At 41.7% G+C, this 16,049-nt stretch overlaps 1 protein-coding gene across 1 annotated transcript in view; it reads right to left on the bottom strand.

Moving 5' to 3' along the window:
- The window catches only part of NEK4 (NIMA related kinase 4), a 37,335-nt gene that overhangs the window by 13,882 nt on the left and 7,404 nt on the right, over positions 1-16,049 (bottom strand). The window contains exons 4-12 of the mRNA XM_050957763.1: positions 13,729-13,836; positions 12,529-12,683; positions 9,322-9,463; positions 7,259-7,681; positions 5,645-5,698; positions 3,982-4,125; positions 2,849-2,989; positions 2,373-2,439; positions 1,589-1,695 (exon numbers count right to left, since the gene is read on the bottom strand). Of these exons, the coding sequence (XP_050813720.1) occupies positions 1,589-1,695; positions 2,373-2,439; positions 2,849-2,989; positions 3,982-4,125; positions 5,645-5,698; positions 7,259-7,681; positions 9,322-9,463; positions 12,529-12,683; positions 13,729-13,836 (1,341 nt within the window). The remainder of the gene's footprint in view (positions 1-1,588; positions 1,696-2,372; positions 2,440-2,848; positions 2,990-3,981; positions 4,126-5,644; positions 5,699-7,258; positions 7,682-9,321; positions 9,464-12,528; positions 12,684-13,728; positions 13,837-16,049) is intronic.

Below are 16,049 nucleotides of genomic sequence, written 5' to 3'. Positions count from 1 at the left end.
AGCCCACTTCCGATGATACTGTACTATCAACATTTCCACCCACCAGAGAACCTGAACCAGGAAGCCAGGGCAGAGACTAGAGAGTCCCTCTGCCATACTGCAAAGGCGACACCACTGAAATTATGACTATGTAGATTTTTACTAATCAAATGACACATCCTTTACTTCTCCATCAGTAACTTGCTCATGGAATGAGATTTTTCTACATTATGCTCATTACGTTGGTCAATTCTCAGTTAATGACTTACTAATGACTACAGTATTTTAAAGAACCATTGTTCTTAGACTACAATGCATCAGTCTTTATAAAAATAAATTGGAAATATATAAATACTTTGAAATCTATTCTTCTATTTACTCTCCAGTGTCCTCCAACATTTTCCATGGTGCTTCAAACCATTCTCCATTTGGCCCTCTCAAATTCTGTGTGTTCAATCCTGAGGACAGCATGCAAAAAACTGCACATCACTAGCATATGTCAATATAATTTATAAGCACTAAACCCATATGTCCTTGATTTGTGTGTGAAGATGGGGTTTTTGCATGTAGATCTTATTTGCGCACACAATAGCATGCAAAAAGACTGTCCCTGCAAATGGTTGGAGTGAGGAGAGTTACATGAACAAAACAGAAGTCACACTGAAAGTCTGGCACTTAAGTATCTTGGTTGGACCTCTTTCAAGTCCATATTTAGAAGTGTGCCTTTAAAGAAAACTTCTACTTTGTATTGTAAAATATATTTGTGATCTTACTAAAGCTATATATGAATCATGCAATGAAGATGTTAATGAAAATTAACCACTTCCATTGTAAAAAGTTTGAGAATTTGATTTAACAATTACTACTTTTGTCAGCACATAACTTTATGCATTAGCCAATAGGACTACAAATTGAGAAAATCTTCAAACCCCAGTAAACAAACAGTAATAAGTATTCCAAGTAACCAACTGGCTTGAAAATGATTGTTGGGGGATTGTTTTATTGATATTTTATTTTCAGTGTGCCCACTCAAATGGCAGTTTTTCCATTTAAATTTTTTTTTTTTTTTTTTTTAACACTAATTCTCTTCAATTGTGTAATTTTTTTCTTTTCACAGCATCGGTTCCATAACATTTGTTTTAAGTACATTTAGCAGATAAGCCAATCAGACTACATTAATGAGCAAACCTCAGGGTATTTTGCAACTCATAGCAAATGAAATTATGTATCCACAGTCAAAGCATAATTGAGTAAGTGGCAGGATGAGCTTCTCCCCAGTTATGGCTATCCACTCAATAAGCCATAACTATACTTCAGAGAGGTTAACCGACTCATTCAATTCTTTGCCTCTGCTGAGTGAATTGACCTGAATTAGAAACTGATCTTACGAAATATAAAAGCTGAGTTAAAAGGTGAGTTATTGGCATTTATTGTACCCAATGTCTTTTGCAGCAACAGCTTCAGAACAGCCATGCATTCTTATTGGCCAGGAGGTTCCTCTACATGTACTACAGCATTGCATTATAAAATAGAACACAAGCTCTTTTTATTTTTCTACTGAAATTTGGTCTGCATTTAAATATTTCAGAAGCAGATGACTCCAGTTTACCTGAGAAATACTGGGATCTGACGAGGACTGAGTAACTTTAATAAGATTTTCCACAAGTGATTTTGCTTCAACTACCGCACTATGTGATGCTCGTCTTGCCGAAGGCACTAGAAGGATGACATTTTTACAACAACATTTATTTTGAGTATGTACAAGGGAGGAACTAAAGTCTATCAGAATGTAGGTGTATGCTCTGTTAATTCCCCATACTGCTCGACCAAGGACTCTTAATTCTGGCTTTCACCATCCCTTGCTATTCCATTCCTGACCTGGGTCTCTCCACAAAGCTTTGCCAATGCACTTAAATGATGACATTCACCACCACCTGCTATTCCAGTCCTGGGCCCCTCAAGCAGACTGCCCCTAATACCAGTTGTACGGTAGCTTTGTGATAGTGACATGAACAAGACCAAACTCATTTTTAGCGACTAATTCTGATTCTGAATCTTTTCCTCTTGTTTTGCAAACTGGGCACTGGTGACAGTAAAGCATTTCAGTATGTCCTCCAAGCATACTATCAGGGTCAGACAAACTAGCCAACAAAAAACACTGAGGCTTCTAGCTGAAAAGTGCATTTCTTGTGGAAATGTCACATTGCTACCATTACAACCACTGAATGAGCATTAGAAAAATAAAAGTTATGTTAAATAACTATTAACATCAAAGCTACATTTCAACTGCATCTTTTTTGAGGAAGTTAGTACTAAAGACCAGATTGCAAATGAGTGTTTCCAAAGAGAAGCCATCCCACTGCATCAGTTGAAGAGTTAGCATACAAAGTTACCAAAAGGAAACATCTTTTCTTGGGATTGTTTTAGCCTCCTCCTCTCTCTTGCCGACAACGGCCGATCCTGTAAATAAATCAAATCAGTATTAATAGTGGCAGTCATGGTGGTTTTTCATTTTGTCATATCTGAAATGAAAACTTTTGTCTAAATGCACCTGGAAAAGATGGCTACTAACTAAAGTTTTCAGGCAGTTCAGCATACATTGTATTAATTTTTCCATGGTGATCTTGATCAACACACCTAATTCCTGTAGGAAAGGAGCCTCCAGCCTCCTTATTTCAATTAAGGGAAAGAGGAGCTGGCTTTCTTTCCTCCTACCTGATCAGTCAGATGCAAAACAGAAACTGAATCACAGAGGATAGCTTCTGTACATTTCTTTTCCCCACCCCACATGCTTTTGGAGCAAACTACTCAGAAGAAATAGTAAGAAAATGACAAAAATAAATATGCACATAAAATGTTCAGAACAAACCTTAGGAATTGCTCTCTCACTATTTTTAGAGCTATTTACAGACTCTGTAACTTCAGTGCCACACTGATCTGCAGGGCTATAAGTTGTCTTCACATTCACATCAGGAAGAGAAGGTAAGGGCCGCGGAGCAACTGCTCTGAGCTTAGAGAGAATTAGAAGGTGATTACAGTCTCATTTCCTCTTTCAACAAATTAAAATGTTCTGAAATCTAGAACTGCAAACACCAAGCTGGCAATCCAGGATTGGGAGTCAGGACTCTTGGATCCTACTCACAATTTTACCATTGCCTTATTGTGCCCCACCACTACCCATCCACCCACCCACTTTTCCCTAACTTCCTTATATTCCCTGTTTACATTCAGCTAACACCCTCACCTCAAAACCCCACGCAAAAACAACTAAAATGGCATTTGATGCTCACCGCATTGTTCACTATGCTTGTATGTCATACCCTTTTCCTCCAATCCTTGGTCTGTCTATTTACACTGTCAGCTCTCTCTGGGGATAAGGACTGTCTCTAACTACACCTCTACCCTGATATAATGCTGTCCTCGGGAGCCAATAAAATCTTACTGCGTTATAGGTGAAACCGCATTATATCAAACTTGCTTTGATCCGCAGGAGTGCAGAGCCCTGCCCCCCCGAGAACGCTGCTTTACCGCATTATATCCAAATTCATGTTATATCGGGGTAGAGGTGTATATGTTCCGTACAGTGCAAACCACAATAAGGATCCAGTCTCGGCTGGGGTTTCTAGGTACTACTGTAATAAAATAAATAATAATAATGTCATATAATCTTTCTGGGCTTTAATTTGCTTATGTCCCGTTGAAGGATTATAATTTTGTACCGCTGAGCGTTGAGAGACTTACATATTATACAGTGCTTTTTGATCCTTGGACAAAAGGCACCCACAAAAGTATATTTCCAAGGCCCACAGAGTTACCCATTTTGTTATAATGCAATTCTATGGATGTGTAAGAAATGAGATTATAAACAGACTGGAGATGGTTCAACTAGTGGAAAGGATCTACAAACTGTTACAATCTTTTTGTAGGATGGGAAGAAAAACTACGGTAGTAGTACACTGCCATTTTAAAAGATCAAATTGTCAGATAGATTTTTATCAGCACCTTCTCTGAACAGACTTCATCTAGGTCCCTTTTCTTCTGCCATCGCTGCCGTGAGAGAGAAGGTTCACAGAAAGAGCTATGAGGCTGTAAGTGAAAAGTGATTTTTTCCTGAACATCTTCTGGATTTCCATGAGAGGCTTCATCCTAAAAAGTGAAAATATTTTTCTAATCTTTAGGCATGTGTTTTCCTGATTCCAACACAGACTTGTTCTTGCACATACAAAATCTCCTCACTTAAAGTTGTCCCGGTTATGTTACTGATCAATTAGGGAACATGTTCATTTAAAGTTATGTAATGCTCCCTTCTAACGTTGTTTGGCAGCCTCCTGCTTTGTCTACTGCCTGCACGAAGAGAAGTCCATTACAGTTAGCTGGTGGGGGCTTGGAGCCAGGGTGGACCAGCAGCCCTCCCCCCCCATCAGTTCCCCTGAATTCCCTGTTTAGCAGCTGCCCAGCAGGCTAGCAATTGCAGCTGTCCCTCCCAACACTGTCGTGTGCCACTCCTGCCCTCTGCCTTGGAGCTGCTCCCCGAGACTCCTGCTTGCTGTGAGGGGGGGGGGGGGGGGCGCGGGGGAGAGAAGGAAGAGGGGGGCTAATATCATGGTGTCCCCCTCCCCCCTGCACCCCACTTACCCCATCTTCCATAGAGCAAGGGGGACACACAAGGGCTCAGGAAGGAGGGAGCTTGCTGATCTAATTAACAAGGCAGTGTACTTAAAGGGGAAATGCACATATCCTTCCACTCCTGCTGCCTTGTAGAGTGTGAGAGTTAACCCTTGAGGGCTCAGCCAATTGCTAGTTCATCATTTAGCTGTAAGGGAAATATCCCACCCTTTGACTCCTCCACCTCAACCAAGCCTCACTGTGTACCAGTATTAAATTGTTTGTTTAAGAAGTGTGTGTGTGTGTGTGTGTGTGTGTGTGTGAGAGAGACACACACAGACAGTCTTTTGTCTGGTGAAAAAGAATTTCCCTGGAAACTAATCCTCTCATTTACATTAATTCTTATGGGGAAATTGGATTTGCTTAACATTGTTTTGCTTAAAGTCGCATTTTTCAGGAACATAACTACAACATTAAGTGAGGAGTTACTGTATTGACAAAGGCCACTTCACCCTTTGAAATGCTATGAATTTTACCTTAATCACAACCACATAAACATCTATTTGGTTGTCAGTCTGCAAAAATGCCTGCGATCTCGTCTTTTAAATTACAGACAGGAAAAAAGCAATCAATAAATAAAATAAACCACCCCAAAAAAAACAACCAAAAATACTACATTAACACTGCAACAAGATGAACATTTTAAATAAACTGAAGTTAGAATATTCAAAATTATGCTCCCCATCACAATTAGCATGTTAGTTGAACAGGAAACCATAAACAAATTTCACAAGTTCTGTACACTTATGTCTCTATCGTAATACTGCAATATCCAGTTTTAGTATTTTACAACAAATACGTGTTAGCAAAATTTCAGATATGTTCCACCATTCTAATAGCAACTTCAGAAAACCATTTTGTAATGCAATAATAATCCTTCTCCAAAACTCAAATATTCTAGGGGAAAAGATAGTCATCAGACTACATAATTTCCCTTTAAAGAAATACAACTATTTTAAAGCCAACAAACTAAGCAGAACTATAATGCTAGAACACTTACTTGAATTATGACAGGAACAAATGATGCTAGAAGCTTCTCAGTGGAGTCCAAGCTCTGAAATAAGAAGTTACTACATTTTCATGAACAAACTAAAATAAGAGCAAGCTTAGTAAAGTGTATATATTAGCAATTTGAGAAAGACAGACTTTAAAAGTCTCATTCTAGAACAGAACTCGGTGAATCACTAAGTGAATAAAACAATGTCCTATATAGGATTGAATGGAAATTACAGCTACACATTCAAAATAGACCTACTGTTTAAATCCAAGGCCTAAGACACAATAGGGAAATCAACTGTATTTTACTTTAATATACTTTCATTAAGAGCTAAAATATTGCTGACCCTTGTGCATGTGCACTAGAGAGAGACAAGGGCAAAGAAGCCCTTTACCCGCTTCCCCAGCACATTCATGTAACAGAATCATTTTGGCTGCAGATGCTGAAGAGTGCAGGGGAAAGGGCAACGTTCAAGGTTTCTGCATCCACCAATCACCCAAATGAGGCACTCTGGAAGCCGGAAAGGAGGGAGGGCCAGGATACTTTAACATTTTCCCTCATCCCAAGGCTTCTCTTTCCTGGTAGTTTCATTTCCTGTTTACTCCTTCACTCTTCTCTTTAGTAATCACATCTCCATTAAACAAATTTTCCTTTCCCCTCCTTCTGTCTTCCTTTAAAATCTCTTCATCTCTCTCTTCCTCCTTCCCGTCAGTTTCTTCCCCTACATCAGTGGTCCCCAACCTTTTTCATCTGGACCAGCCACAGAGGATCGTGGTGGCAGACGACCATCCACCAAAATGCCGCTGACAAGCAGCAATGTCAATAGGCGTCGCCGCTGACAAACAGTGTCATCCAGGCGTTGCTGCCAAAATGCTGCCTCTGGATGACACTGCTTGTTAGTGGCATTTCGGCGGATGCTCATCTGCTGGCCAGTGCGTGGGCGCACTTAGACGCCATGGCACCCGCGGGCACCGCATTGGGGACCCGTCTTACATTTTCATTCCACCATCCTCCACCTTCTCTAACTCCATTTCCATTATACTCTCCCTTCTTCCTCCAATTCCCATCCCAAATTATGGCTGAACATGGCAGAAAGAGATAGAGAAGCATAGACCATTTGGAACAAGGATGTAGGAGCTTCGAACATTTTCTTGCCTCGTCCTTTTACAGTTGGAAGCAGACAATTTTTTATCCCAGGCAAGAATAATAAAGACAATTAAGGTTTGAGCCCCAGCCTTTGTCTTATACAGAAGCAGTGCTGCAGAGACACTAGGGCTTCTAACTCAGTGGCTCTCAAACTTTTTTTTACTGGTGACCCTTTTCACATTGCAAGTCTCTGAGTGCAACCTCCCCCCCCTTATAAATGAAAAACACGTTTTCATACATTTAACACCATTATAAATGCTGGAAGCAAAGCAGGGTTTGGGGTGGAGGGTGACAGCTCGCGACCCCCCATGTAATAACCTCGCAACCCCCAGTTCTAATTGCTTCAGCACCCCAAGAGCCTGATCAGAAGTGCCCCACTTTGAAAGGTAACATTTGTTCACCTTCGTTCTTTCTATAAACCATTCACTAGTTCAACCTTCTACCAAGAACATTTAAGAGTTAAATAATTACCTGGTCATCATTTTCCTTTTGGTCCTTTGAGACAGGCTGCAGGAGTTTAAAGGTGTCATCTCCTTCATTTGCGACATCAACAGCAAAGTGCTTAGAATCCACAATTTCAGTTCTAGAACCTGGCTCTGAGTTTTGCTGTAGTCGGTCTTCCTTAGTCTGTGGGCCATTAGATGTTATTTTAGATTCTACTTCACTAGGAATGCTTAAGCACCTTGCTTTGTTATCCTGTAGTAAGTGATCACTTTTAGAGTAGTTCCTCCTTTCAGACAGTAAAATATCAATATCCACTTTGCTAACTGTTGCTATGGAAACTCCTGTGCTGTTCTTTTCATTCTTGTTTGCATTTTTTTCAGGCTCAGCTGCTGGTTTCTCTGAGGGATAAATTTCAAAAGTTTTATCTTTGATTAAATGTTTTTCTTCATTCTGTAATTAAAAAAAAGCAGAAGTGGAATTACCCCCTGAGGAATATTTTAGATGCTCCAAGAAGTCACCTGCATACCAGACAGTCCATAAAGTGATAGTGAAACAAAATCATAATCAAGTACTATTTGGAACCATCAATAAGGGGTATAACAAAGACTCTCATAAGTTTTTAAGTCTGATGAGAAGCTTGGCACTTTAGATGTCAACACAGCCTATTCCATAAGCAATGCACCCACTTGGCCCCGATGATCACAAGTGATAAACAGGGTTCTCCTAGTAGCTCTCCAAAATGTATTAAACCACATATTTAAGGCTTCAATATTAAAACAAACACCAACTGGCAAACAGCGCAGAAAATGAACAGCAGGCAAGTGATTCATCTTTGTGACTCGATCTATTTGGATCACTGTAAAGCAGTGGTTCCCAAACTGGGGTTCATGAAATGTTACGGGGGGTTCTTGGGGAAAAATTCCCTAATGGCAGATAGAGCTGTCCGTAGGGACCCCGGGCAGCACGGAGCCAGCAGTCCAAAGCCCCTGGATTTCCAAGAGCTAAGCAGATCAAAGCAAGAATATCTATCACACTGAGGACATTTAAATTTCAAGACTCCTTATAAGAAATGGAAAGGGACGTGGATATTTTTTGCTGTATTAAAAATTAAATAGGCAGCTAGTATTGTTTTGAAAATTATTATGAAGGACAAGTTTAAGCTTTGTTGTAATGTGTGTTGTTTGCCTGGACTGCTCAAGACCTGAGTGCTTGTGTAGGAGGAACTCCTTGAGGTGGCTTCTTAAATACCTTCAAGCTGTTTCACATCTGATATTCCTTGATAAAACATAGGAGCCTTGTCTTATAACAGGCTTACTCAAAGTGATATAAGCTACGAAAGTGAGATCTTGGAAGAGTGTTACTGTTCTCACAATGTAATAAAAATAGTGTAATGATAAATAATAGTGTTTAATAAGCATGTCGTAAAAACAAATTTTATATTTCCAAAGGTCACTACTTTTATAATTTATACTCAGGTAAAGGAGAAAATCCCTGGAAATATTCATTTTTAGGAGGGGGTTTGCGAGATTTGACATTTTAGTGATAGAGGTCCACAATTTGTTAGTTTGGGAACCACTGCTATAAAGTATTCACCTTGAGTAACAAGCAATTTTCCTCAAACATATAATTGATTTTCCACTCACAAGCTGCAGCAAACATTTTCACTGTCAACATTTGCCTGTCATTAAACATTTGCTAGCATTTCTGTTAGTACAGTGACTTCTGATACTCTGCTGGGTACACAGTGTCACAGAATTCACATGATTGTGCCACATGCAAAAGTTAATGCAACCGTAAGGTTAAAAAAAATCCACATGACAGCTTCACAGAATAAGGATTAGGTATAACGTTTCATGAGTATCTTTCAGTAAAGACCAGTGCAATTAGTTTTACTTATCTGTGGCTATTTTCTTAGCTCCAATTGCAGATGAATACAGCTCCTCTCCTCCTTTATATGTAGTTTACACAGTTTTATTGAATATAAATATATTAGGAAAACACAAAGCATTTCAAAATATATTTTTATATATACATTTACACAAATATAAAAAAAAAAGAACAGACGTATCCTTTGGACAAAAGTAACTTACGGCTCTATATCTCCTGGCTTGCTCAGAGGGATGTTTTTTGTGTGTGATGTTTCCATTATTATATCCAGTCTTCACTGAGATCACGGAAGCAGCACTTCTGGGCTTAGAATCAGATATTTTCTTATGATTTTTGGCTGCTTTTCTTTAAAGAAAATGGCAACAACAACAAAAAAAAGACAAAAGCTCTAAGGACAAGGACTTTAAGATGTTTGTGGTTTCTACTACCTTATTAAATAGATGCTATCCAGCTACAGAATCCTTTCACCTTTATAGAAAATATTTTAAATTTTCACTGGATTACAGAGTTTCTATCTAGGCTTGATTTTCTCTGCTTTGTATCTTGTATAGCAGTGATCTCCAACCTTTTTATACAGAAGATCACTTTTTGAATTTAAGTGCAACCCAGGATTTACTCAGGCCGTTCCCTGAGGTGCCTCGCTCTCTCCATCCCACCTCTCTCCGTCACTTGCTCTCCCCCACCCACACTCACTTTCACCAGGCTGGGGCCACGTTTCGGGAGGTGGTGCAGGCTCTGGGCTGAGGCCGAGGGGTTCCGAGCGTGGAAGGGGACTCCCGGCTGAGCCTGGGGTAGGGGGTTGGGGTGCGGGAGGGGCTCAGGATGTGGGCTCCCACAGAACGGCACTTACCCTCGGTCGGCTCACGGTTGGCAGCGCAGAGGGGCTAAGGCAGGCTCCCTGCCTGCCCCATGCCGCTTCCAGAAGTGGCCAGCACACCCCTGCAGTCCTTGGGTGGGGAAGGCAGAGGTCCCCGTGTGCTGTTCCTGCCTGCAAGCACTGCCCCTGCATCTCCCATTGTCCACAGTTCCCCATTCCCGGAAAATGGGAGCTGCAGGGGAGATGCTTGCACATGGAGACACACACTCACGTCCCCACACTCACACCCCCAGCTGCTTCTGGGAGTGGTATGGGGCCAGGGCCCCACTGCGCTGCCGGATTTTGAGCAGCCAGATATCACAATAGACTGTCAGAGACTTCAGGATCGACCAGCTGATCACAATCTACAGGTTTGTGACCACTGCTGTATAGTCATTTTCAGCTGTGCAAAGTTAGAATGTTAGTGGCACTTTGCATAGATTTGATAGTAATTTACATCCACTTTGCATAGGTGTAAGTGACTGCACAGTGTACAAACCAGAAGACAATAAGGCTCATCCATGTGGGGAAATATTTGGCAATTAAGTTTATTGCCATTATGTCTCAAAAACTGGAAGCAATGAAGTGGTTAACCAAATCTGATGACAAATTTTATATTCAACTTTTTTGTCCAACATCTAGTTAAAAACAAGCAAAAGGAACTTGTGTTTTGGTGATTTCAGATATGATGAAGTGGCCTGAACAAGGACTGATAAGGAAACGCAAGTGACGATATATATTTCCTATCCATATTTCAGATTTATTGTCTGTCTTTATCTCACTTTTCTATTTGGTGCAAGAATTGATCACAGATTTACTACAGAACTTGGAATTTGCATAGTTTATTAACTGGATGATTTGTAATTTTCTCAAATATCACAGAATGGTTTATAATTTTTACCACTATCTCCTCTCAACTTGTGAGCTCACTCTTGTCTGTGTATGCTAGAATGGTCAGCAGGAGCGAAGCAGTCCTGTTTTTATTTATATATGAGATACATGAACTGGGATAAACGCAGCGACTGGGGAGAGTGTCTCTCTCATTATTCAACATCCTCTCTCCCATAATCCAAGCTTTCCCCACCCCACCGCCTTTTTGTCTGGCACTGAATGAAGACCAGCCTCTACAGGCTCTCACATGTCTCAATCTGAAAGCTACTTCCCCCTCTTCTTAAGTGACCATGATGCTCTTCCTTCAGCCAGAAAGAGGAGTAAACAGACCCTTCAGAGCAGACCCTATGAGAATGTCTATACTGCAGTTAAAAACCCACTCCTGGCACATCTCAGCTGACTCGTGATCGTGGGGCATGGGCTACAATGCTGTCAAACTGCATTGTATTTGTTTGGACTCAGGCTGGAGCCCAAGATCTGTGACCCTGTAAGGGGGAGCATCCCAGAACCCAGGCTCCAGCCTGTGCCCAAAGTCTACAACAAAATTCTACAGTCCTGTGCAGCCCAATGAGTTCGAGTCAACTGACATGGGCCATCTGCAGGTGCTGAATTGCCGTGTAGATATACCCTAATTCTACTCTGTGCATTGGTGGAAAGGTAGTGCTCATGCAGCTATCTTTCTTTCATCCTACGGTCCAAGTGTATCACAGCTGCAAGAGACTTCAACCTTATTAGTACAGAGAGTCTCAAGATTACTCCCCAAACCAGGTCTTCTCCATTGCTCCAGCCAAGCTACCTTAGATTTTTAAACTTTATCAAATTGAGGATTACAGGCACATCACTTTAAAATTCTCTATGCCCACAATACTTTGCCGTTTATAGCACTTATCTTTTGAGGATCTAATTGTTTTAAAATATTAATTAATCCTTACAACTTTTCTGTTAAGTAGGTCAATATTACCAACCCCATTTTACAGATGGAGAATACAGACAGTCAGACAGCTAACCAACCTGCCTAAGGATCATCAGTTCCAGAGCTATGAAGAAAACCAGGGGTGTCCCAGTCACATACTCTAATGAGTAGTCTGCCCTCCCATCTTTCACAAGTTATAATATACTAAAATCAACAGTGGACATGAACCAACCATGGCATTTTTTCCCCCCAAATAATGGATACATTAAGAATAAGGTGTTTAGTTTTTCTATAAAGAGAAACACTGATTCATTGCAGTTAAATACCAAGTGCTCCTAATTAGGGCAGCCAAATACAACTTCTAACATTTAATCAGGTACGACTTTTCTGTCTGGCTGGTTTCAAACACTCACCAAAGTAAATGAACAATACGAGGATTTACTTTCTGAAGGTAGTATGCAATCCCAAACTTAAATCCACTTTCCTTCTACGAAGGCCTAATGTAACTAATTTCCATCTTCTCTCTTAGTTGTCTCCTGTTATAGTTCTCAAATAATTCCTTCCCTCAACAATCTCAAGAGATCCTTTCTGCCCCATACCCTGCAGTTACACACAGCAAAACCAACTTCAACATCCTGCTCTGAAATCTGGCACAAACTATAAAACAGTGATTACAACATTATGCTTAACAATCTGTTACCCAAACCAATAATTTTATATAGAACTATTAATAAAATAAATGTATCTTACGCCTTTGTGGCTTCCAAAAACAGAGAGATTTGGCGCTTGATATATGGTTGCCTTAGTATGCTTTTCACATTGGGTCTTTCTTCTGGCTTTTTGCTAAGCATAGTTCTTACTAGTTCCGCCAGTTGTGGACTGTAATCCTTTGGCATTGGTGGCAGCTGTAATTGTATTGAAAGGACACATCATATTAGGAGAATGAATCACTTGTTAATATTCATAATAGGAAGCTGATTGTTTTGATGATGAGATCAATGTACAGCAAACAAAACCATTTACACACTTGCCTGCAGGAATTGCTGCATTATTTGAGCATTAGGGCTCTGACTCAGCTAGGTACTTAAACACATCCTTAACTTTAAGTGCAGTAGTCTCACTGCTGTCAATACTTAAAGTTAGCCAAGTGCTTAAGTACCTTCTGAACAGAGGTTTGTGTAAAGTTTAATGAAAGAACTCTATGCAATTTTTTTCTTAATTATCAGATAACCACAAAATACTGCCAATATACACAGAAGATTACATATAAGAAAATATATTCCCTGGTAAGCTGGATTCAGAAATTTTAAACCAAGATATTCAAAGCTGGTCAGCTGTACTTTCTAAGATTTGCAAATGAAAATTTAGTCACAGAGAATCTTCAGTTTATTTAAAACATTTTTGTTACAGCTGAAGATCAGGATTTAAATGTGTTTTTATAACATGCCAAACCAAGTAAGGAACTAACATTGAGCTAAAGTAATTCAGCTGTATATCAAACAAGAAAATACCCTGAGATGATTCTTTGCATAGTGTTAAAAGTGGAAACTTTATACTCAAAAGTGCTGAAGTGACTTATTTACTCCAATCTACTAGCTGCACAAGGTGAATAAAAGAAGATTCTAGAGATACCTTGAAAAGAAATTACTTTCTGGATCTGCCATTACATCAGTAGGTACCCACATCTCACACCAAACATTAGAATGGACAGGATGATGCAGTGTTCCCATCACATGTGGAAAAAAAATTATACTAACCCCACAAATCGGAGTTGAAATTCTTACTTTTGATTGAAAACAGTTATCTCAAGTTCCACACACAAGATTGGATTACAGGTCTGAATATACACATTTTGCATGATTGAGTATCCACATCAGAAGGATCTTCTTACTGTAGCATATTTCCAAAATGTTTTCACTGAACCAAAAACAACTTTAGATCAGTTTTTACCTTTCCTTCAATAATTCGATAAACTAAAGAGTTCATGTCTTTAGCGTTGAAGGCATGTTTCAGCGTGGCCATTTCATAAACACAACAGCCCAGAGCCCAAACATCAGACTGAAAAGAAAACCAGAAAAATCAGCATAAGCACTTCAGATGCAATACTGAAAAATTACTTTATACGTAGATATTATGCTCCTGAACAGCCTATTAGGAACAGACTGTTATGCTGAGTTGGCAGCCACTATAGTTAAGATCACAACCAAATTCCACTATAAACTTTTGGTTATGGCCTCAGGTAATAAAACTGGTTTATACTGAGTATGGCCACATTTACGCTGAAGGGTAAGGAGAATATTTCTGAAAAGTGTGAAGAAAGTTGGTCTGTTACTGAGTTACAGATCATTAAAAAAAAATCCTAATTTCAATTACTGGCTTGTTTCTAACATTTCTGCAAGTTTCTTTAGCACCAAGGAGTTCTGAAACTAATTCTTTCTTCAGACTCCTCACTTAATGTTGTAGTTATGTTCCTGAAAAATGCGACTTTAAGCGAAACAATGTTAAGTGAATCCAATTTCTCCATAAGAATTAATGTAAAATGAGGGGGTTAGGTTCCAGGGAAATGTTTTTCACCAGATAAAAGACTATATTAAACCAACAATTTAATACTGGTACACAGTGATGATGATTGCGAAGCTTGGCTGAGGTGGAGGAGTCAGAGGGTGGGATATTTCCTTTACTGCTAAATGATGAACTAGCAATTGACTGAGCCCTCAAGGGTTAACTTTCTCACTCTCCAAGGCAGCAGGAATGGAGGGAGATATGCACATTTCCCCTTTAAGTACACTGCCTTGTTAATTAGATCAGCTTGCTGAGACTGCAGCTGCTGCAAGCTCCCGCCATCCTGAACCCTGGTGTTTCCCCCCTGCTCTATGGAAGATGGGGTAAGCGGGGTACAGGAGCAGGGGGATACTCTGACATTAGCCCCCCCCTTCCTTCCCTCCCCCCCACAGCAATGCAATGTAATATTTAAGGGCTATCCCTAGCCATTTGGGTGCCCTACGCAGCCCCCCATGCGGGGGCTGTGGGGGGCCCCAGGCCTCCCCCCTGGGAGGCAGGAGCTGTGGGGGGGCACTTTGGGGGCCCCCACAGGCCCAGAGTGGCCTTGAAGGATTAGCAGGGGGCCAGGAGCAGCCCGCTCCGCTTCCCTTGCCCTGGTCCCAGCCGTGTCGCTCAGGGGAGGAGGCTTGGGGGAAGGGATCCCCCACTCACCGGCAGCATCGGGAAGTGGAGCAGCCTAGCTCCAGCCTGCCCTACTCCTTGAGCTCCCAGCCGTGGCATTCCACTTCCCAACCCGAGCAACATGGCCTGGGTCTAGGGCAAGGGAAGTGGAGCAGGCTGGGGCCATGTCTCTCCGCTTCCTGCCAGCAGTGAGTATGGGGGGCGATCCTTCCCCCCCCACACTCACCAGTGACAGGAAGCAAAGCACTGCGGCTGAGAGCTGGAGGAGCAGAGCAGGCTGGGGCCAGGTTGCTCTGCTTCCCGCCGCTGCTGGTGAGTGCGGTGTTGCTGGGGAAGAGGCAGAATGGGGGTGGGCAGGGCAGAGCAGGTGGGAAGGGTAAGAGGCAGTGCAGAGGGAGTTGTCCGAGGCCACACACCCCCCAGGGATGGCCCTGCCCCTTCTAGGGGGGGCCAGCTGAGGGATAAGGCTGGTCGCTGGGGCTGCCGCATATGCAGCACACAGCTGCCTAGGGCACTATGAAATTTGGGGCAATTTGGTGCCCCAAATTTCATGGTGCCCTACACAGCTGCGTATGCCTAAGGACGGCCCTGCAATATTTCACATGTACATTTATTTAAAAGATCGTATGAGCCATAAGCACCGACTCCTTCTAGTGCTGGTGGGTGCCCAACCCCGCTCTACCCCTAGCCCCGCCCCGACTCCACCCCTGCCCCGCCCCCATGCCAACCCCTTCCCCAAAGTCCCTGCCCCTATTTGACTCCTTCCACAAATCCCCACCCCTGCCCCATCTCTTCCCCTGAGCACACCACGTTCCACTCCTTCCCCCTCCCTCCCAGAGCTTGCTACAGCTGTTTTGCACTGGGAGGGAGGAGCGGAGACATGGCGTGCTGGGAGGAGGCGGAAGAGGCGGTGAGGCGTGGGTGCAGGGAGCTTGGCTGCCGGTTGGTGGGAGCACCCACAGAGTTGGCGCCTATGGTATAAGTTATGAGTATATTTGAATACTGAGCTACCTTCCCTTACATGTTCATCTCCATACTTGTAAATGCCTAATAGGTTTTTTTGGTTTGTTTTCTTATTACATACATAA

The sequence above is a fragment of the Gopherus flavomarginatus genome, chromosome 6 (genome assembly GCF_025201925.1).
Source record: "Gopherus flavomarginatus isolate rGopFla2 chromosome 6, rGopFla2.mat.asm, whole genome shotgun sequence".
Lineage (NCBI taxonomy): Eukaryota > Metazoa > Chordata > Testudines > Testudinidae > Gopherus > Gopherus flavomarginatus.
The sequence above is the reverse complement of the archived record's forward strand: the minus strand, read 5'-3'. Positions and strand labels throughout refer to the sequence as shown.